Raw genomic sequence first — 23,949 nt, forward strand, 5'->3', positions numbered from 1 at the left:
TCAAGCGTATAATAGTTACTTCATTACTTATGGTTATATTATACTAGCATTTTTTGCACGCGATGCATGCTTCGATTTTTTTCCGAGACAAAAATTCGATTTTATTCGACATAAGTAAGAGTCAACATTTGAACATTAGACATATGATGTATAATTGTTTTTAGTTGTAAAATTTGATTGGTTTAGTCTCTATTACTTAAGTCTCTCACCAATCTTTTTTTTTTTTACTTGTCAAAGTTAAATTTTATGAACAAAATAGAAATTTTGTTGAATTTATTTATGATTTCTAATATTATAATTTTTTAGTTGATTTTTGAATTAAGTACACTACTTCATAGATTGTGAAGAAAATGAACACTTTGATTTCAAGTCAAATTTTTGTGAATATTTTTGTGAGTATGTATTGACATTGTAGTTTATTGGTTGTAGTTTGTAAGTGAATTTTTTAGTTTTGTAAAGTTTCCTCATTTGAGTGATTTGTATAATGTATATTATGCAATTATATAATTTTAGTTGACTTGTGAGTGATTGTTATAAATTTTATTTCCAATATTTTTGTTTGAAGCCCCCTTTTGTTTGTAAGTGAATTTGTAATTTATAAAGGGAATGGGAGTAAAATAGTCTCTTCATTCGGAGACACCATAACTCCCCCCTTCCCTTATATAATAGAGATCTTTATCAAAGAAGATTATTATGAATATCAAAGTACCTACAATATCTTTGTTGTTGTTGCTCAGTTTGGTTTTCCTCTCCCTCTTTCACCTTCCTTTCCCTTCACCATACCAAAGAATTGGTTTCTGCAAGAGAATATAATCAAATACATGTACACATCTTAATGGTAATCCTCATTTTACATATCAAATTGACAAAAAAAAAAAACAAATATATGAAAAAGTAAATACAGCTGCTCTCGATGTTAGAAAATTGCATCTAAATTCAATAATTATTTTGTATTTTGCTTTCTTACCTGCATTCATGATGATGAGAGTTTATATATGGGATTGTTGGTTAGCACCAACAAAGAATTCGGACTTCCTATAAAATATGAAAATATATTTATCCTCTCCTCTCTGGGTTAATCAAAACTCCTTTAAATTACAATTTGCTTAACGTCAACCAAATAATTTGAAGATATTTTTGAGGGATCTTATGAAGGAATAATTAGAATAAGTTGGAAAAAAAAAAAAAAACAGACGCTATATTTTACCTGAATTTGATTTGTACATTTAGGTTGTGGATTTTTCATCAACAAGACTGGAGATTTGGAGTATCAGCCTGTGAGGAAAAGGCAAACTAGAGGCAATAGATAACAATTGGGGAACTGAGCTAAAAATGTGCAGCGAACTCTGTACCTGTGTAACTCTTGTATTTTTCATTCAGAGAAAAATAAGATCCCGACTTTGTACAAGATCTAGTTTAAATCAACTACCAATAGAACCAGGGAAAAAAAAAAAAGGGATGGGAGTGGGGAGAAAAGGGGAAAAAGAAGCCGATATCAAAAGTTGGTCACATCCTGAGAGAACTTGGACAAAAATTGAACAACTTTAGATTTGATGTTCTCTGAACCTGCTGTTGATTTTGTCTCAAAAACGCCCTTTATAATACGGGTATAGAGCCTTTCAAGCTGTGGAATACCACATCCTTCCGTGCGCTCCAAAAATTGCTGTTTGATCACTTCTACTTGGCCGCTAGAAGTATCTCTGTCTTCTACGTTAACATCATCTACAGGACATGTTCTGCATTCCAATTCCTCCACTTCCATTGGAGCCTCGGGTTCACTGCAATTTGCAGTTGAGCTCTCTGGTCCTTCATCGGCTGTAAACTTAGCTTGAGCCTCTACTGTTGATGGTGGAGGCACCATTTCTGGAAGTCTAGACTTGTCTTCAGCAGCTGCTCGCAGCACAGACAAATATTTAGTAATTCTGAATGCAAAGTTCTCAAGTATAACACGACTACGAGTTACAAGAAGAATTTATAGATTTATTAAGCAGAAAACACAAGCTCAAGAAAGTTCCATAAACCAAAAGAGCTTTGCTTGCATTTCTTTAGCAACTAAGCTGAAAAGAAAATTTAAAGCATCATCAAACAAGTGTCACCTTGTCCGATCCTAAAGAGCATATCGTGTGCAGGACAATGTGAAATGAAAAGTTCAACCAGGAACATCAAAACTTACGCGAGTCATTTAATAATATTTTGAAGTATTCTAAATCTATATTGGGTTGGTCTTCGATCACTCATTGACACAGGATCAATTATACAGTTGGTAATGGATACTTTCATGTGTTTCAATGGGCATACTTGCAACAAGACATGTAAGAGCTCAAAATTTCTTTATAAATCATCAACTCTTCAATCCTAAACACCATGTAATTATGAGATGCAACAAAGTCCAACGGAGGAATTACATCAACTTCCAGTTTCCACAGACCACCAGAATAACATAAACATTAGCCCAATATTACAATGGAAGAGCATGACTGCCTTTCCAAAGAATTTTCTAATACAAGTGGACTTTAAACTCATGAATAATTGCGAATATAAATTGACCAATAAGGACACACTTGCCAAGATTATATTACAAAGATATCAAACTGAAAGGATTTTCAGTTCTGCTCAGCAATTTTCAATAAGATGCCACCACTACCCTAAAAAACAGTGAATATACTAGAACTTCTCAGATGCAGGTAGGTATCATATCACATTACATAAAACCAAAGCAATGGCAAGAAAGGCTGGTACCTGTGGGGAGAATGTCAACATTCTTCTTTGGCCTTTTTAATGCTTCATAACTCTGACCTAGGTTAACCTCTGGCTGGACATTACGGAGCCGGGCACTCGCTCTAGTCACAGTTAATGTTTGAACAACAGGAGTTTGTTGTAGAACAGAGCTCCCAATATCATCAGGCATTTGAGTAGGGCCGCCTTGAGCAGCAATCTTATCGCAGAAAGCCACAAGTGCAGGGTCCATCTGAGAGAGCATTCCTTGCACCTACAGAACATACCAATGACATACAGCAGATAATCGATCAACAAGCTCCCAGGTCAACACCAGACATATAAAAGGCAATATAAAGACAATGGAGAAGAACCTAAAGACGCAAAGAAAAGGAACATACTGCATCTCGAAGCTCATGCGCTCTGCTAACAATCCTAGCTCCATTATAGTCATCTCCATTATATACCTGATAAGCACATGGATAAATGTAGTCAGTATAGACATATAAAGTTCCTTCAAACCAAGGAAACTTTCAATCGGTTAGTACAATTTATCCACTACGAAAGTTGAAGAATATTCCACTGACGGTTGAAGTGTAGAGATAACTACATATATACAGCAATAGAAATCACCCAAATAAAGAAAAAATCTAATAAGATTTCTCTAGAATCTGATCCACTGTCCATCTACAGCAAGACCCCTTTCAGAGAGGACAAGACACCAATACCATGAGACTACAAAAAAAAAAAAAACTCACATTTTTCCTACTATATTACTTGAGAATTGAGATGATGGCAGAAGATTGTGCCAAATTTTATGATGTGCATAAGCAAATCATTGATAAGTTTGCCTCTTTTTTCAAATTTATGGACAGGGCTACCTGTCAAGCTCCGTGTACAGTCTTCAGCTGATGCTTATCCCTCCCAAATCCCAAGCATTACATTGAGGGGTGCCTGGTACTATATATGTTAGGCAGTAAATATTGAGGGGTGATCGTTCAAGGTGTACTTACTTCCCTTGTGGGTAGGTATTATTACTCGGGTAATAAGGACCCATCTTGAAAAAACCTTCCTCTAATGTTGAAAACTACATTCTCTCTTCTCAACCTCTTTCTTCTTTTCGTTCGCGGTGGCTTGTGAACGTTGCCAGATATGTGCTTGGCAATAGGTCTTACAGTCGTCGCCACTTCATCACCACACTTCGACTACATAGATGTGAAAGAGACAAAATCTAACAACAGCCGAGGCTTATGGAGGAGTGCGAAATATATGAGAGGCCATAATGGATAAGGGGCTCGGTTGCAAACGGTGATGTTTGGGATGACCAAGAAGTGACAGTGACGCTAGTTGTTACCCTATGCTGGGACCAAACACAGTATCCATGGTGGTTGTGGGTGCAGAGATGGTGGTAAGATAGCAGAGGCGGTGGTGGAGAAGGTAAAAGCAGTATCACATAATATTAGTTTTAAAGGCGCAAGGTGAGCCAAGGCGGTGAGAAAATCACATCCATCAGCTGAGGTGAGGCGCACAACAACAGGTGCGTAAAGGCGTGCACCTCAGATCGGTGAGCCAAGGCGGTGAGAAAATCACATCCATCAGCTGAGGTGAGGCGCACAACAACAGGTGCGTAAAGGCGTGCACCTCAGATCGTTTTCTGAAGCGAGTGAAAGAAAAAATCCGAGTTTAGAACATGAAGAAAAAACAAAAGAAAATGTCAAATTAACTCTTACCCAGTCTTTGGTATGTAAATTCGAGCAAAAGCCCTCAATTAATAGCATGAAATTATAATGTTGTTTTGAGTATAAAATATAATCTATAAATGTTTCTAAATATTTTGGCACTAGAGGTGCACCTCGCCTACGGGGTGCACGCGCCATCGCCTTGCGTCTCCCTTCGCCTTGAGCCTTTGTGTGCCTCACGCCTTGTAAAACTAAGCACAGAATTCACCAAAATCCCGTACGGCTTACGATTGGAATGGGTGATTAGAATTGAATTCACAATTCCTGGGGGAAGGGGGCCATTCCTTAAAAGCGATACCCTAAAAGCCGAATTCCGTGCCCAAACCCTTACCATGTTGTGGTGAGCTGAGAATTGTGTGACACTCAATAAAAGTTACTCGAAGGGTGACAGAAAAACACATTACCATCATATGAGAACCCATAAAATTCCCAATTATCAGTTTAATGCCCTCGATCCAACCTCTCAAATTTTCCAAAACTTTTAACTCCCCTAATTATTTTCCCTCCTACTACGCCCAAATCTACGCATCCCATTTAGTAGGGATCACCTTTACGGCTGTTAAGCCATCTTGCTCTAGGTTCAATAAGTATTACAAATAATTGTGAAACATGTCCTACAGATGGAAGTTGCAAAGAATAACAAGAATCATTTTTCCCAAGAAATTTTGTTAGTGCTAGTTGATTGACTGCTTGATAAAAAGAGTTTTGAAACTATTGATGGATGCAGTCCTCTCTTGAGTCAACAACATCCTCGATTCCCCTGCTTTTTTTTTAAGGCCCGGATTGTTTTACTAGTTATTCCATTCGGATTTCAGATCCATGTACAAATCAGTATCTAATACTGTTCATGGATTTGGTCTCTCAATATTAGGAACTCAAGAAGGCAATGTCTCATTAACATATCTCAAACAAAAAAGAGGACTAAAACGTTTATCATCGAGGATCCTGCATCATAAAGGGAAAAAATATGCTGGATAAGCTACACACCTTCGCGTTGCTTAAGATTAGATCAACATCCTGCAGGAAAGCAGAACTTTTTATATACTGGCCGGAATCTACCCGCTGAAGCAGTGTAGCCACATCCATAGGATTTTGGATTACCGAGCGATAATTAGGAGCATCTTCATCTGTAACTGGATAATGGAAGGCACTAAAACGTTTATCATAGAGGATCCTGCACAAATTTGTAAGCTAAAATCAGTATTAACTTCAATAAAAAAAAAGATTCTGACACATTAGGAGCATCATATCTTGTCATCTTGACGTGTTCGCCACCATTAATAAATTAATTATAGAATCCAACATGCAACTTGGGAACATTATACTAGAGTCTAATAGTTGACCATTACACAATCATTTTGATTGCAGGTAAATCTGTTATATTCCAGAAGATCATAAAATAAAATCGGCCTAGGCCATGCCCATGAAGGAGATAAGTAAGCCACTTACAAGTTCAAGTGAGGTTCCTTCACAATACCAATTGGTAATAGAAAGTGTATTTCCTAAGCTTATAAGGTGATTAAATTCTCAAATCTTCTCCAAATTGTGACCACTCACTCCGACAAATGCATATGGGGTCTCAATACTCCCTCACACATACCACATAACCTTGAGACATATGGCGGCGTAAACGAACCTAGCATGGTTGAAATCCCAAATACTAAACAAGCGGACATAGATTCTGAGACCATGTCGGTATCTTAAAATTGAGAATGTATGTAAATGGTCTTCGGCTAAGCCTCTGAAAGAAGAGTCAAACCACTTACAAGACCAAATGAATTCCTTCCAAACCAACTAATAACAAGAGATACTCCGTAGGAATGGTCATCTTTCTCCTCTTCTTAAATTAAGGACAATTCACACTTATATTCATAAACTCGTGATTTTGCAGTTGAGAAAGAATAAAAAAGGCAAGCCATCACAAAATAATCATTGAGATACAATAGCTATATTAAAAAAGCTAAGCAACATGACTTTCCAAAAAAGAAGGAAATCTCACCTATTGCACACATCTCTAAGACACATCCGCATTCTACGAAGCGCATGCTGCTCTGCTTCAACCTTTGCTTTCAACTCGAAGATATTTGGACCAGAGGACACCTTAGGAGCTTTAGGGAGCTCTGGAACTGATGTTGATAGAGGTTTATTTGAAGTAGATTCAGATGGTACTGACAAAGAAGCTTCAATTAGGCGGTCAAAGAACAAAGCCCGATCTTCATTTGATGGTCCGTCTACTTTGTAACTGGAAAGAAAACCAAATGAACAGAAATCAATTTTAAGGTTTGACTCTTGAAATTCTGGAACAAAACACCAGAGAGAAGACTACACCAATAAAAAGAAATATTTTTGAGCAAATAAGAGTTAACAAGGATTCAGGGTTCTCGATTAAATCAATCATTCCCCTTGGAAAACAAAGGAAAAAAAAGGTTAGTTGAGTATCATGACTACAGATGCACTTTCTTCTCAGATACATACACATCTCAATTCTCAGCACAGATGCAAATCGCATTGCATATCCCTGAATCTTGTTCTCTTTAAGATTAACCAGGAAAATGAAGGCCAAAAAAGATAATATTCAACAAGAAACTAAACAGAGACTGTTTCTTTCCAAGCAATACCAGTAACAGTTCTCCATTAATTTGATGTAGCCTTTTTATGAAGACGGCAGGATTACTGAACCTAAAAGATCATTCCACATTTCCTTGCAAAGCATAAGAGCTAACAGATTATTCTCATCACTAGTTTGAGTATGCAAGAGACTTTTTTCCCAAGCAATATCAGTAACAGTTCTCCACTAATTTGATGTAGCCTTTTTATGAAGATGGCAGGATGACTGAACCTAAAAGATCATTCGCCATTTCCTTGCAAAGCATAAGAGCTAACAGATTATCCTCGTCAATAGTTTGAGTATGCATATTGGACCATAACCTTGAACTGCATGGAGTATTGGTAATGTTACCTCGTATATAACATAATTGTAGCCTACTTTTCTTGGTCTCAAATCTCAATCCTTCCCTTTAAGTATTTTCTATAGCCATCAAATCGAATTAGACCAAGAAACATTATAGGCTAATGATCTTCTTCTCAACTGTGATATTAGTTGAACAATAAATGACTAACACATAGAAATAAATCCTAGTTCCTGTGGCTAGATAATTAAATCTCCAAGCGAGGAAAATAAGGAAGCTGACAGGTGCTACATGCCCATGTCTCCATACTATCTTAACTGTACAATCTTCAGAGTAGGCAAGACCTGCTGATCATAAATTACGCATCACATGGTCATCTAAGTATTAGGCAATAGTCAATATACTCCAGCAGGACTAAACTTATCTGACTACAAGTCAATGATGGAAAACATAAGAAAAATTCACGTCATTATGTTATCTGTCAAACACCAACTATATTCTGATAACCATAAGATCAACAAAGCTCTTCGACACTGTCAATGAAAAACGGAAGCTGACCTAGCAGCTAACATCCAATTTCAAGCTTGTTCACAGCACAGAAAAAAGAACAAGCATTTTGACTCCTGGACATTTTTTAATCATTAGCAAAATCTCAAAGCCAAAACTAAAACGAGTGCATAGTAAGGAAGCATACATGCTACGTTCAGTAAATATCCGATGCCGCCCTTCCATATCAGGGGGTAGATCTGAGGTTGTTCCAAGTAACAATACTGGTAACTCTGAAGGCAATTCTTCTAACAGAGTGAGTAGAACTGCTCTAAGCTGATCATGTGCCTGACAAACAATATGACTGAGTCAAAAGTTCATGAAACTTTGCAATTAGATACTTAAATAAACTTAGCATAAGAGGGAGTAACTCCTGAGTGTTGAGCTATAGGATAATCTCCTTGTGTATCCAACACAAACACTTTTCTACACGCGCATGGAAGGGGGAGGAGAGACCTATTACCTATATAGAACATGAACTTACATTTTCCCACCAAAGATCATAATGGGGCAAATATAGTATAGACGGTGTTGTCCTTCGAGCTTCACCAAGTATATGTACTAAAGCCTCTTCAGGTGTCTTTGCACTAGGATCTGACAGCAGAGATGGAAGCCCAAGAGAGTGAACAGGAAACTTCTCCAACTCATGTAATATAGCAGGTGCTAGATGATCCTGTGGAACTAAAGAAGTGAGTATACTCAGTTTTCATTCACACCATATACTGAATACTACATTTATTCTGAATGCTAAAGAGACTTACCAGCCCAACACCTTCATTGCCATATAGCAGAAACCGAGGTCTATAAACCAATGGAATAGCAGAACCATAGGAGAGCATAGATGATTTTGTCAATTCAGAAGAAATAGCAGAAGCAGGAAAAATATCTGATATGTGTCCCATGGCCATTTGGAGGTGTCTTTGCAAGCACGGTGCGACAACAGCTGACAACGGCCTCGAATGCACAATGGAGCCTCTGTGAGCAGCAGGAGTAATTGTTGACATAGCATCAAAAAAGTTATATTTCTCTACCCTAACTGAATCAACATCTATGAGGAATTTGTCATCACTGGTGTACACCTGAGGATACTTTTCACGAAATGCACGAATGGCAGCTTCAGTGCAGAGTGCCTTAAGGTCAGCCCCACAATAACCAACACAACTAGCTGCAAGTTCCATCCTTAGTTCTTTAGTCGGAGGGTGCTTCCATTTGCGAGTATGAATATCTATTATTTCAGCCCGAGCCTCACAGCCAGGCAACGGAAAATTAAACTCTCGATCAAACCTACCAGGTCGACGCAAGGCCCCATCAATAGCATCAATTCTATTCGTGGCTCCAATCAGTACAACTTGTCCACGGGAATCGAGGCCATCCATTAGAGCAAGCAAAGTTGAAACTATAGAATTGTGGATTTGCTCTTGTTTGCTTGACCTCACTGGAGCAAGCCCATCTATTTCATCAAAGAAAATGATGGAAGGCTGATTTCTTTGGGCTTCTTCAAAAAGAAGTTTCAACTGTCGTTCAGCCTCTCCAACCCATTTGCTGAGAACATCAGCTCCCTTACGCATGTAAAAGCTGACTTTCTGGCCAGCTTTTGAAGCAGCACAAGCTAATGCTCGTGCAATCAAAGTTTTCCCAGTTCCTGGAGGTCCACACAATAGGACACCTCTAGGTGGGGTAATATTATAGCTTGCAAAGAAATCTGGGTAAAGCAAGGGAAAAAAGACCATTTCCTTCAAAGCATCAACGTATTCTGAAAGTCCACCTATATCATCAAAACTCACACTATCGTCAACTTGCAAAGGCTGAATATCTGCTCCACCCTTTGAACTTGGGCCAGCAGTCTGGACCCCAGAAGTCAAAGAAGTATAAGAATCTGTCTGATGACCCCAGCCAGAAGCAGCAACGTTTAATCCCCAAGCTGTTGCCCCATGCATGTCCAGTCCTCCCAAGAGCCAAGGAGGCCCAGATCTGCTTCCACTCCGAGCCCAGGGAATTGCCGGGCCTTGGTCCAACTCATCCACAAGGAGAGAGTCATCAGAATCATCAATCCTAGTAAAACGATGACGTTTGTGGACTCTCGTTCCACCCCTTCCCACAACCCTGTTGACCTTGTTCCCCATCCCATGATGCAAAACCCTCCGAGGAGATCTTGGTCTATGCTTACTCTCCTCCAAGGAAAGCCTACGAACATCTGTACGGTTCCTAAGATCATAACGCCTCCGTCCATCCTGCTCCTCCTCACCCTCTTCATCATCGCCATCTTCTTCTCTTTCATCCTCCTCTTCGCCCTCTCCACCCTCCTCGCCTTCACCTTCATCATCACCTTCACCCTCATCATCATTATCCTCACCATCATTTCCATTTTCTATTTCATCTTCATCATCCTTTTCTTCTGAGCTACCTTCATCCTCAAATGCAAGAGTTTTACGTCTCCCGTTTTGTTTGGAATTACGAGGACGCAACCCTTCCCGTCGAGGTGTGGATCTAGTCTCCATAACTTTTCTACGCTTAGGAGATAGTAATTCATCCTGAGCAGCACCAGTATCAATCCGGCCTCTTGTACGGTATGTTTCAGGTTTCTGTAGAAAATGAAAAGAAAAAGAAGGCAAACAAGACCATAGAGTTAACCCGACATTTGAACGCAGGAAGCAGAACCCTAGATGAAACTATACAAGTTTTTAAAAAATCATTCATTAGCTATAAGCCTTACCATTAAATCCTCATCCTGTGAACCAGAACTATCTGTATAGTCTCCTAGATTAACAGATACTCTCCTTTGTCTGGTAGAACGCCGAAGGTTGGTCATATCCAACTGAAAGCCAAAACCAGAAGCAAAACAAATGAGAAAAGGGAAGATGCAACATGTAGCATCCAGATTATGTAGATGACTAGACATAATCATGTACTCTGATGAGGACAAAAAATGAAAAGCTGAAATCAGCTTCCCCAAAAAAAAGAAAAAAAGTGCATTCATCACATGTAAGTAACCTGGGCACCCATTTTTCTGAATTCATAAACCAAGTTCCATATTGAAGCACCAATTGCGGAGGCAGGGAAAAGAATGATCATCCAATATCGCACAGTCCTAAGGTACACAGCTGTACATCTTTCGAGCCCGAAAGATAATCAAGACTTCTAACCATTCCAAAGCCCCCAACAACAGCCATATTCTACCTCAATCTTTGCTCCTGTAGTCCTGTGAATATGTGACAGGTGCTCTTGACAAGGCTTAATAGATACTTCCTCCATTTCTTTTCAAGTGCTACCAAAAATTTGGGCACACAATTTTTGGAGGATGATAGACAAGGCAAATGGGTAAAGTTTTTAATAAGAATTTTACATGTAATAACTTAATCACTCTTCTTTACAGTGCTAAAATCTTATTGGAAATCCATCAATTTACCTTGTCTATCATTCTCCTAAAATTGCGTGCCAAAACATTTAATAGCACTTAAAATAATAGAGGAAGTATTCTTAAATACCATATCAGCTTCTAATACAATGCAAATACAATAATCAGCCCACCTCATATCAAATAGTTAATCTCACATCATACACAAACAGGCTATTATAGACCTTCCAGGAAGTACTTAAATGTTGCCTAATTGGTCAAGACAGTCCATAATCATGCCCTGACAACACCTCAAGTCCTCAACATACTAGAAACAATTAAGGCCTGAAATTTTTTGGAAACGGAACACTGGATTTGACTGATGCATGTAAGCTAAGAGGCATTTGTTTCAGTATCGTAAATAATTCCTCTCAGAGACGAAATAGGCTTTGTAAAGATTCTTCAACTCAACATACCCTGAAAGATCTACTCTGATAAAGCTACTCGCACTATGCATATGATGAATGGACAGCTTCCCAGCTCAACAGACGCCTACGAAATCTCAAAAAACTACACAGGTCTCACCTCTAGAGGAGTTTGAGTATAGAGTTGGACTCAACTACAATTTAAAGCACTGAATCTAGTTCACACTTCAGAGGATGCAGTTCAGGGTGCAATAAATGAGGGAGAATTTGCATTAAAGTTCTATTAATGCACAAGAAATCCCTAATATAGCAGGTATGTTGCAAATAATAAAACACAAGCAAACAAGAAAGCTAAACAAGTCTATTTATAGTCCGAACAAACAAGAGCGCTAAACAGGTCTAATTGCCAGCAACTATAGGGCTCTATTTGGCAAAACTAGCTAAAATACGAAAGGATTGCTGAAATCTGACACGTCGATACACTAGCGGATTGTAACAGAAAAGTTTGGTAAGCCTAGTTTATAAACCTAGCTGAAAACTGTGGATGGCATCAAAGGAAATTTATTAGTTTACTCCCCTTGTTTCAAAACAAAGAAACATTTGCTAAATTAGGTTGTTTAAAACCAATCAAACATACATTTTATGGAACATTGGTCATCGATACCTCTCTCCTCATCAAAAATGCAAAAAGTCCCTTCTCTTTCTGTCTATATGCTTTTCTGTAATTAGTGTGCCACAATCCAATGTCGACTTTAGCTAGCTTAAATTAATCTTTAGCAATTTACAGAACACTTCTAAGATATTGACATTTTCAGCTAACTCATAAATTAACCTAGCTTAAACATAGCGACATTCTTCGAAATCAGATACTCTTGTATTACGCCACTCTTTCACTCATCCCCTCTCTCTCCCTCCCCTCCCTGGATTTTCCAGCACACAACACCATAACCTTCAAACAGTACAAAACTAACTACAATTACAGATATACTTAACTCCCAATTACAGGAAAATCATCATAAATAAGCTAAAACCCGAATAACTCACAAAACAAATACCTTCCAAACCAAAGTACTCATGGCTACAAATCTTTCCTTAAACAATATCCCTTAATATCTAACCTTTCTGCATAAGAAAATCAGCATATATATCACTACACTACTAAAACTTCACAGCAATGAAAATCATACCAGAAATCTCAACCATTACCATAAAATCCACCATGCATCAACCCGAAATTCAAACACAACATACCCTAAACATCAAATACTAAGTTCCAACACAAACAAAAACATACAGGACCAAAAACTAACCAAAACAAATGCAAAAAAAAGGGCCAAAAATTGAAAAAACTCAAAAAGACATACATACATCAGAAATAGATTTCTTCGGCGTCAATAACTTAGCAATGTGAGCAGCAGCAGTTCTCGTTTTCGACTTCTTTCGATTCTTCCGAAACGACGAAGAAGTATAATACAAAATACCTCTCATTGGCGGCCTACGAATTCGACTACTCGTTCGTTTCGCCATTCCATTGCTACTATTGTTAATATTACTAGTGTTATTGTTATTGTTAACTTTAGCAATACTTCCATTCGCATTTCCATGGCTGGATCGCTTAGAATGCATAACTCAGAACACGAAGTTTTTTTTGTTGTTCGTCTCTTTCAGCTAAACAACTAGGTCGGAAATGGAGGTCCGACGTTTTCAAAAAGATTGATCGACATGCATGTTGAAGAATAGGTTATTTGGGGGAGAAATTGGAAACCCTAAGGTAATTTGTAGATCGAATTTGTTGAAGATGTTGATGTTGTTGTTGATTTTGATGGTTGAATTTGGGTTTTAGAATTTGGGGGTTTAAGGGTGAGAAAGTGGAGGAGAGAGAAAAAGAGTGACAAATGTTCAGAGGAAACTGGCGAAATTTTTTGGGTTTTTGAAGGTTGAGGCCAAGCTTTCATATTATAGGGAAGGAAGAGAGAAGAGAGACTTTTTTTTTTTTTTTTTTTTTTTTTTTTTGCTTTCTCTAGTCAAAATTACCCAAAAATAAAGGGGTTTAAGAGAGTAGTACTAATAACGTTTTTACTTTTTAGTAATAAATAATGTGAATTTTTTTTCCTTTTAATAAGTGTGAAGTGTGACACAGAGATTAAATATACTTTCTCCGTTTTTAAAATAGTACAATATTTTTCATTTTAGAAAATGTTATGAATCGATAAGTATTACAATCTAAAATGCATTGTTTTGTTTGTATTTATTACAAGATTGCCATTACGGGCATGTTTGGCAAAACTAGCGGTTCTGGTAGCTGTTAGCGGTTGTAGTAGCTGTTGGGGGTAGCTGCTAGCTGTCTACTAGTAGCTGTCAGCGGTCAGCGATTAAATTGGTTATTTAATTAGAAGTGTTTGGCAAAAGTAGCTGTTGGAATTGTAAAAGATAAAAAAAATTAGTTAATAATTCTACCTTATGCTAATATATAGGGTTTATTTGCTAGACCGCTACCTCTAAATCTCAAACGTTACTTATAGTAAGGTTCCAAAACCGCTACTCATAATCTACTCCAACTGCTACCCGCTACGTACTACAACCACTACCTTACCAAACACTCGTAATTTTCTTAAGTAGCGTTTCAATCTTATCCAACCGCTAACCGCTACCTCAAACGCTAGTGCCAAACAGGGCCTACTATAATTAACCTTTCATCTATTACCCTAATTGTTACTATTTTAACCCAATCCCTTTATCTTCCGCAACCCACCCCCATGACAACCCCCTCTCTCTTCTTCCTCGGTTGACCTATGCATAAACCCCCTTAATTTGCATACGAGGCAAAGAAGACGAACCTACAAAAATTGGATTCTTCAGTTATTTCATCATTTTATGGCAGCAGTGTTAGTGTTGGTGGTGGCCTGGTGGGTTGGAGGGTAGTTATGCCTCAGTGGATGAATCATATAGATTAATTGTTCAATCTCATTATCATTCTAAGTACACTGTCATATTTACCTTGTAAGTGTGTGGTGCTCAACTTTCTCTCTCTAAAAATATTGATTTGTGTGTCATTTATTTATGTTGCACTTATTTAGAAACGGTTGTTAGTAAAAGTTAGTTAATATACCATCAATATGGTAGTGTGAAATTTTATTTCATGAAATAAATAAATAGTTGTTCGTTTATCTTGAAATAGTCATTTTTTCTCATCAGTTCATAAATGTATTTATGTGTCGTACTTAGTGTCTTTTATATTACATTATAATCTCGAACTTTGTTATAATATGAATCCCCTTCAAATATGTATTTTTTCTCTATAATGTACAATATTGGTATCTATTTTCTAATTATTTACAAAGTGTAACATAAGATATATTTGTTGTATAAAGTGAAGTACTATATTAGATAAAGTGAGAATTTTTTTTTTTGGCGAAGACCCCAAAATAGCATATTTGACTCTCAATTCTAGATTGAGGAAATATTGTTGAAAGATTAATGACCATATTGTGGTTTTTAAATATATCCTTTATCTATAGTATAAAAAAGTTATCAAAGAGATATCAAACTTACGTCAAAAAGGTTCGAAACTTCTTATTCCAAGCCTAGATAAATTCTATTTTACACAGAAAATTATGTCATTTAGAAATCCAAAATTTTGTTTAAAATTATTTTTGCTAAAACCATTTTTGAAAAATTGCAACTCAATTATTATTTTTAAATTTAGATGCATTTACATCAGTGTTGAATCAATTTAAAGAGGCATGATGAGTGGCAAAGTACTGATGGAATTATAGGGGGTAGGATAGGAAAACACTTAAGAATATTTTGATGATAATGATTTATAGAGTGATCACTGATTAGTCTACTTAAGATCTAAGAATATACAACGTTGAATAGGACGGAGTAGGGTAAGAGAACTAGTATTTGGGTCCGGGTGTTGTCCCGGGTTGGTATTGTTTTTCAAACTTGATATGTATTTTTTTCCATTTCCATTAAAATATAGGAAAATTTGTCAAAAACCACCTTTTATACCACTTTTTTTTTAGAACCCACCTTTTTAAAAAATTTGGTTAATTATCACCTTTTTAAAAAATTTGGTTAATTATCCCCTTTTTAGTACTTTTTTTTGTTGGAAGCCACCTGTTGCCGGAAAATGGACATTGACTGACGATTTCCAGCGTTGACCATCACGTGCATTGCACGTGATGTCATAACACCCTTTTTTCTTCCTAATTTTTTCCCGATTTGCCCCCCAAACCCATTATCTTCCTTCATTTCTCTCTTTCTCTCTCTTAAACACCTCAATCTCTTCTACGGACCCCATTGTAACAACAAATCATTTTGTTCAAGCTCTTCATTTCTAACTGATCATTCTGAAATCAAAAAAATCAATCCTAAACTTATCCTAAAAGAAAATTTTGAGGGAGGAAGATGCTAGCAGAAGAAGGGAGAAGCGTGAAGGTGGAAGAAATGGCGAAAATCTAAAAAAAAAATGGCGAAAATTTGATGGTAAAAAAATCGAGGTCAATCACCGGATTCCGGCAAGTGGTGGTTTCCAACAAAAAAAGAACTAAAAGGTGGCTAATTAACCAATTTTTTAAAAAAGGTGGTTCCTCACAAAAAAGTGATTATAAAAGGTGGTTTATGACAAATTTTCCTAAAATATATTAAGGAAAACTCAACATTGAAAAGGTACAGATATAATAATGTGGACACTTAAAGCATGATTAAAAGTTGGTTGAGATGGTAATTCTGTCATGTATAATAGCAAGATGTCATGAGTTCAAATCCTGTTGCAAGCTAATTTTACTTTTGTTAATTGACATGACTTTTGTACACATTAGACAATTCTAGTGGAGTAACAGAGGTGTCATGTGGCGTGTATATATTATCACACACGCCTTTAATATATTTGTATAAATGTATGTTGATGATATGACGTAACTCTATATTTTTTTAAATCCTTTCACTCTACCCCTTGTGTTTTGCAAACTCGTCTCTTTAAAACATTTTTATCTAATTTTCCTTTGAGGTTTTCTCGAATCTTTTCAAAAAAAAATTCTTCTCGTTTTTTTCCTTGTGTCTTTAATAGATTTTTTTACAAATTTATCATGAAAATGATTTTCTTACAACGATTCATATTAGCAAACTCCAAAATCTCTATTATATAAGCCAAGGGAGGAGGTGTGGTGTCCTCTTTTGAAGTGACTAAAATACTCTTAATGATCTAATTAATGCAATGAAAAAAGTTACAAAAGCAAATCATTTAAAAATTCTCATTCCAACTTGCCATTTAAAACAAGTTTGAAATGGTATATGCATCAAATACTTCAATCAAAAATTAAATGGACAAAATATTTATACCTTATAAAAAAGATGGCATACATAACGTGCACATGAAAAGTCTGAACATTCACTACCTTTGATACTCTTTAATTCAGTTAAACGAACTCATTATTTTTGTTCTTTCTGTTCAATATTCATTCACAAAAAATTAATGTTAACAATCACTCATAACCTTTTTATTTTTTTACATTAGCGAATTAATATATCTAGATTCATCTAACTGTTGAATATTTCACATTTAAGTTTAATCATAAATAAAGTACGAATGGAGTATCTAATAGAATAACAAATTTTAAAATTAACGCACGCATCGCGTGCATATGAAGGCTAGTACATTATGGGGCCAAGACTTTGTCTTTCTTTTTGAAAGGACTTTATCGTAGTTATGATTAGATTTATCGATACATAAAGTTCATTAGTTTAGCCAATAGAAAACTTTTAAAAAGATTCATATTAATTAGGAAACTCAAAAACGTATTATGGGACTAAGACTTTGTTTTTTTTTTTTTTGAAGGGACTAAGGCGTTGTTGTTGTTATCATTATATTCATCGATACATAAAGTTCATTATTTCATCAATAGAAAACTCTGATAATTTTATAGAATATAATCTTAAATACCACTTCCAATTTTAACTAACTAGATTTTTTTGCACGCGATGCGTGCTTGATTTTTTTTTTTCGAAACAGAAAATCAATTTTCTTCGGCATAAGAGTCAAAATTTGAACATTACACATACGAAGTATAATTGTTTTTAGTTGCAAAATTTTATTGGTTTAGTTTCTGTCACTTAAGTCTCTCACCATTCTTTTTGTTTTGTTTTTTACTTTTCAAAGTTAAATTCTATGAATAAAATAGAAATTTTATTGAATTTATTTATGATTCCTAATATTATAATTTTGTTGATTTTTATATTAAATACAGTTTTCATAAATTGTAAAGAAAGTGGACACTTTGATTTCAAGTCAATTTTTTCATAGATTGTAGTTTGTAAGTGAATTTTTAAGTTTTTGTAAATTTTACTCATTTTAGTGATTTGCATAACGTAAATTATGTAATTTTATGATTTTAGTTGACTTGTGAGTGATTGTTATAATTATATTTTTGGTATTTTTGTTTGATGCCCCCTTGATTTGTAAGTGAATTTGTAATTTAGAATGGGAAGGGGGTAACATAGTCTCTTCATTCAGGGACACCATAGCTCCCCCTTTCCCTTATATAATAGAGATATGTTGTACTTTAATTCTTGAATGATATTTTACATAAACCTTTTTAACTTGATAATTAATCCCTATTATATAATAGAAAAAGATAGGTCCAAATATATGTAAAAGTTTTATTATATATAAGAAACACTATAAAAAAGTAAATAATTTTTTTCCTTGTCTAACTTCTAAATTCTAATTTCACTACAAATACACCTCTATTTTTTATCATGGCTCACCATTAATTGTGAATGGTAGGTTCTTGAGAATAGTGATTTGTAAGTAAATTTTTGTAAATGTTTTTGTATGTATTGATGTTTTAGGTTATTAATTTTAGTTTGTATGTTAATTTTAAGTTTTAATAAAGTTTCCTGATTATTTGAGTGATTTGCGTGATTTTTATAACGTGATTTTCTCAATTGTATAAGTGATTTGTAAAGTTGCTTATTTTAAGTGATTTATGAGTGAGTATTGTAAATTAATTATCGGTAGTTTCTTTATTCCCCATGCCAAAGGGAGTAATAGAGAAAATCAACAAAATAATAAGAGCATTCTTATGGAGTGGTGACTCCGGAAGAAAAGCGATTTCTTTGGTTTCTTGGGAGATAATTCAACTCCCAAAATCAATGGGAGGTCTTGGCATTGGAAATCTATTGCATAGAAATCTTGCTTTGCTTTTCAAGTGGATTTGGCGGTTTTTCAATGATCCCTCTTCACTGTGGTGTCGGGTAATTCAAGATAAATACAAGTATCCAGCTTCTTTTGCTATATCTGATCTCACGGTCCCTGCAGCAGGTGGTCCTTGGAAATCAATATGTGCGGCAACTCTCAAGCATGCTGAAGCTAAGTCCCTTGCAATAAGTGGCGTCCGAAAGAATGTGGGAGATGGGTCCAGCTCACTTTTTTGGCATGACCACTGGGTAAGCAACTTGCCTTTGAAAAAAATGTTTCCAAGATTATATTCCATTGCGATTAATCAGAACTCTCTAGTGGAATCGAATGGTTTTTGGAAGGATGTAATTGGATTTGGAGCTTTTGTTGGAAAAGGAACTTTAGGCCGCAGGACTTATGTGAAAAAAAGGAATTGGATGCAGTCCTTAATCAAGTCTTCCTTGATCAAGGTGCAAATGACAAGCTGATATGGTCATATTCCAAGTCAGGAAGGTTCAGCACAAAGTCTTTTTCATATGAACTTGAAAAACTCAAGCATCCAATGCAAACTGACGCATTCAAAGGTGTATGGAGGGGTCTAGTACCGCATCGTATTGAGGTTTTTGTGTGGATATCTCTACTTGGCAAAATCAACACAAGAGACAAGCTTGCATCTATTGGTATCATCCCTATGGAAGAAAACATGTGTCCGTTATGCAGAGAAAATCCAGAAACTTGTGGGCACCTTCTACTTCATTGTGATAAATCAAGAATGATATGGAATTGGTGGTTGAACTTATGGGATTGCAAATGGGTATTCCCAGAAAACCTGATGGATGCTTTCACCCAGTGGAAGTGGATGAAGAAAAAAAACCCTTTCTTTCAAAAAGTATGGGCTGCTGCTTTTTTCATCATTGTGTGGACAATATGGAAGGAAAGAAATCTCAGAATATTTGGTGAATCGTCTTCGTCGTTAAAAAATCTACAAGATTTGATCTTATTAAGGATGGGATGGTGGATAAGCGGGTGGGGTGAAAAATTTCCTTATACCCCTACGGATATTCAAAGAAATCCGAAATGCTTGGATTGGATTAGCTGCAGCAACAGTGACGAAGTTCTCACTATCAAGCCTTCATACATTCCATGGTCCCCCCAATTACAAATGTTCTTAAGTGGAATGTAGACGCTTCGGTTTGTAACTCCAGTTCAAGATCGGCAATTGGAGGAATTCTTCGAAATCATCTTGGAGAATTTATGTGCATCTTCTCTTCTCCAATTCCATTTATTGAGATCAACTGTGCAGAGATTCTTGCCATTCATAGGGCTATATCAATTACTCTAAAGTCCGAAATCGCAAAAAACTCGACCCTGCTCCTTGAATCAGATTCGGCCAATGCCGTCATGTGGTGTAACAATGAGAAAGGAGGCCCATGGAATATGAATTTCCACCTTAACTTCATCAGGAATGCCTGTAAGAAAGTCCTAAACATCTCAATCATTCACAAAGGGAGAAGCTCGAACTTTGTTGCCGACTCGATGGCAAAGCAAGGCATTCACAGAAAATCGGACTTCATAGCATGGTTGTAGGCGTAATGGATCGTGCGCGTGGGCTGTGAGAAGCAATTTGGTAGAGTTTGTGGGTAGGCAGAATAGCCAGTGAGTTTGGAGATGATCATGTTCATGTTGTTTTTGTTGTTGTTTGATGCTAGGTTTTGTTTCATTGTTTGTCATAAGCATTGTGTAATCCAAAATCAAATGTAACTATCAATGGAGGTGGACTCCTCTCTATAGGGTGTGCTTAAGCACTATGAAAACGTCGCCCACCTAGTGGGGGAATACCCTATTTTGAGTAGAGGCTATATCCATTTTGACTTGCTTAATGAAATGAAACCGACAAATTATCAAAAAAAAAAAAAAAGTTTCTTTATTGAGTGCCAACTTTGATTTTGACATTCATTTTGTAATTTAGAAAGGAAAGGGGGGCAAAATAGGCATTTCAAAAGAGGACACCATTGCTCCCCCCTTCCCTTATATAATAGAGATTTAGAGAATTAAGTATCTTGTAAGGACATGTACTTTATTATTTTATTCCGTCAATAACCTACACTTTTTTTGTTCCATTAAAGACTTCAAGCTTCACAATGTTAACTTTTACTATGATTTAACGATAATTCAAATAAATGATTAAAAATGTTTTTTTTTTGCATATATGATTCACTTAACACTAGAATAAATATTTTATAAAAAAATAATATTTAACCATATTTTTTCCAATTTTTACTCCTCATAACATTTACCTCAATTTTATATTACCTCCGTTTTTTATTATTTGCAACAATTAGACATTTTTCCTTTCTACGTACTTTATGTCAAATCGTTGCACATAATAAAAAACAAAAATAATACTAAATAAGTTCCCTTAGTTCTCCTTCTCTAGTATTACTCATAGTAATTGCTACTTAATTCTAATATTTTCTAGGAAAACTTTACTTAATTTGACAAAAGTAAATAAAGCAATATCCAGTATATCCCTTTAATTCAAGAAAGGCCAAAAAAAGATCGAAAGAAACAATTTATCAGCAAAATCAACAATGTAATCACAATGCAATCATTAGTTGAAGAGTATAATCAAAAGTTACACACCATCCAAGAATACGTAATTGGGGAATTTGAAAGTTTAATACAAAATTGCAAGATTAATGTGAAAGAAAATACCTTTAAGCGGTACATATATATGTTTTAGAGAAGGTATTGTTTCATACTGGTCTGACACAATATAATTGGTCGGATCACTTCAGTTAGAAGTATTTGGATTTCAGTTGGTTTTCATTTTTTTCCACTTGGTTTCTAATTTTTTTTCAGTTGGTCTTCATTTTTTTTCCAGTTGGTCATCATTTAGGGCCTGTTCTCTTCGGCATAAAACAGCTGAACTGAACTGAACTGAACTTATTAGAGCTGAACTGAACTGAACTTATCAGAGCTGAACTGAACTGAACTGAATTGAATTAAATTAAATTAAATTGAAATAAACTGAATGTAATAAATATATAAATAATATTTTAAACAATAATAAGATAAATATTAAATAATAATTATAATGATAAGTAATAATAATGAATAATAATAATAGTATTTTGGATATTTTTAAATGATAGGTATAAATAAATAATATTAATAATCATAAATTAATAATAATAATAATTAATGATAATTAATAATTATTATTTTATATTATTTGCATTAATATATTAATACTTGATGATGATATATAATAACAATAATATCTAAGAAGTAAATTAATATTACTATTTTAATAATTAGATTTAATAATATAAAAATATTTAGTAATAAAAATAATGATTGGGTTGGACCGGAAAAATTGCATCATAAACTGTCTTGACGCGATTTGATTGGTTTATGGACTAAAAAAAGTGGGTTTATTTGTGCTTTGACCTAAATCATGTTCCTCCTAATAATAATAGTGATAATAATGAGTAAAGCTATAATAAACAAAATAATATATAGAAACAATAATAATAATAATACTTAATAATAATGATATATATTTAAATAATAATAATAATAATAATGATAATAATAATAATAATAATAAGAGTAATTAGTAAAATAAATTATACCAACATAATAATAATAATATTTAACAAAATGGTTATAAAAGAATGGAGCTGAACTGAACTGAACTGAACTGATTGGAGCTGAACTGAACTGATTGGAGCTGGACTGAACTAAACTGAAAATAAGCCGGGGAGAACATACCCTTAGTTTCAGTTGGTCTTCATTTTTTTCCAGTTGGTCTTCATTTTTTTCTGTTGGTTTTTAATTGTTTTCAGTTGGTCTTCATTTTTTTCAGTTGTTCTTCATTTAGTTCACCCACCCAATCGACCCAACCAGATCGAAGCCCCAACCCCAAAAATCAACCCATCCACCCAAATCGAAGCCCACCCAACCACCACAATCCACATCTCGACCCATTCGAAACCACAACTTCGACTCAATTCGAAGAAGGAGATGGAAATTCGAAGGTTTCAGTTATGGAGTTTTGAAAGTGGTGATTCGAAGGTGGTGGATAAGTAGTGGATCTGGAGTTTTGGTTATGGAGTTTTGAAAGTGGTGATTCGAAAGTGGTGGATAAGCGGTGGTTATGGAGTTTTGGGTTCGTTTGGGTCTCAATTTGGTTCGATGTGGGTGGATTTCAGTGGTTGTGGGTGGATTTTGGTGGCTGTAGCAGGTGGTTATCAACGAGAGCCGTCGCGTCGTTCTCGCAGCTTCATCCGACGAACATATTGGGTCAGACGGTCTGACCCAATAGTTTCACTATCCTTTTATTTTTAGAGATTTTTTTTGGCAACAAGAGCTCTCAATAATACATTAAGAAGCTCATTCTAGCTTTGGTAGCCAAGACTTGGCTCCTATCTACCTTTAAAAACCTACAAGAAGTAAACATTTTACACAAATTTGTAATGTCCACAATAATACTATATATATATATATATATATATATATATATATATATATATATATATATATATATATATATTCAGGTCTCAAGCGCTGTAATAAGTTGTGCGAAGTCTGACAAAACCATTATTTCTCTAATTTGCCGCTTCTGCACTTCTTGCAACCCCCTAATCATAACATACGCTTCCGCTTGAATTGATGATGTAGCATTAACTATGGCATTACCTTCGAATATGTCGCCGTCACTCTTGGAGGTCATCCATCCTATTCCTGCGCTAGTGTTCACTTTTTTATTCTTTTTTCATGCGCCATCAACCTGCATTATCCAACAATTTGGATTGCCAGATACAATGCCTTGTTCTTTCCATTTGCTTCTGTGTTCGTTATGCTTTTGATTTTTGTTGTCACCATTCTCCCTGAGATGGGCTTCATTGATCTTTCGTTGAATTTCTTCTATAATATCTTCAGGATCCAACTTTTTTTTAGGGGATACAGGATCCAACTTAGCATTTCTGAAAACCACCCTATTTCAACATACCCATATCGACCAGATGGTTGCTATGAACATTTTTGCTTGATTGTTCTTGATATGTCTTGTGTTTCCACATGTATGTCAGGT

General features: G+C 35.5%; 1 protein-coding gene across 1 annotated transcript; it reads right to left on the minus strand.

The window, feature by feature from the left end:
- Positions 1 to 1,335: 1,335 nt before the first annotated feature.
- On the minus strand, positions 1,336 to 13,950 carry LOC104888783 (ATPase family AAA domain-containing protein At1g05910). Its single transcript, XM_010673855.4, has 10 exons — positions 13,037 to 13,950; positions 10,623 to 10,724; positions 8,671 to 10,491; positions 8,394 to 8,582; positions 8,058 to 8,197; positions 6,454 to 6,696; positions 5,442 to 5,628; positions 3,117 to 3,182; positions 2,740 to 2,989; positions 1,336 to 1,890 (listed from the first exon to the last, which is right to left on the minus strand). The coding sequence occupies exons 1-10, from the start codon at positions 13,292 to 13,294 to the stop codon at positions 1,496 to 1,498; spliced, it is 3,651 nt and encodes a 1,216-aa protein (XP_010672157.2). The 5' UTR covers positions 13,295 to 13,950; the 3' UTR covers positions 1,336 to 1,495.
- Between the last annotated feature and the right edge of the window lie 9,999 nt (positions 13,951 to 23,949).

This window comes from Beta vulgaris, chromosome 3, assembly GCF_026745355.1.
Source record: "Beta vulgaris subsp. vulgaris cultivar EL10 chromosome 3, EL10.2, whole genome shotgun sequence".
NCBI classification, from domain to species: Eukaryota; Viridiplantae; Streptophyta; class Magnoliopsida; order Caryophyllales; family Amaranthaceae; genus Beta; species Beta vulgaris.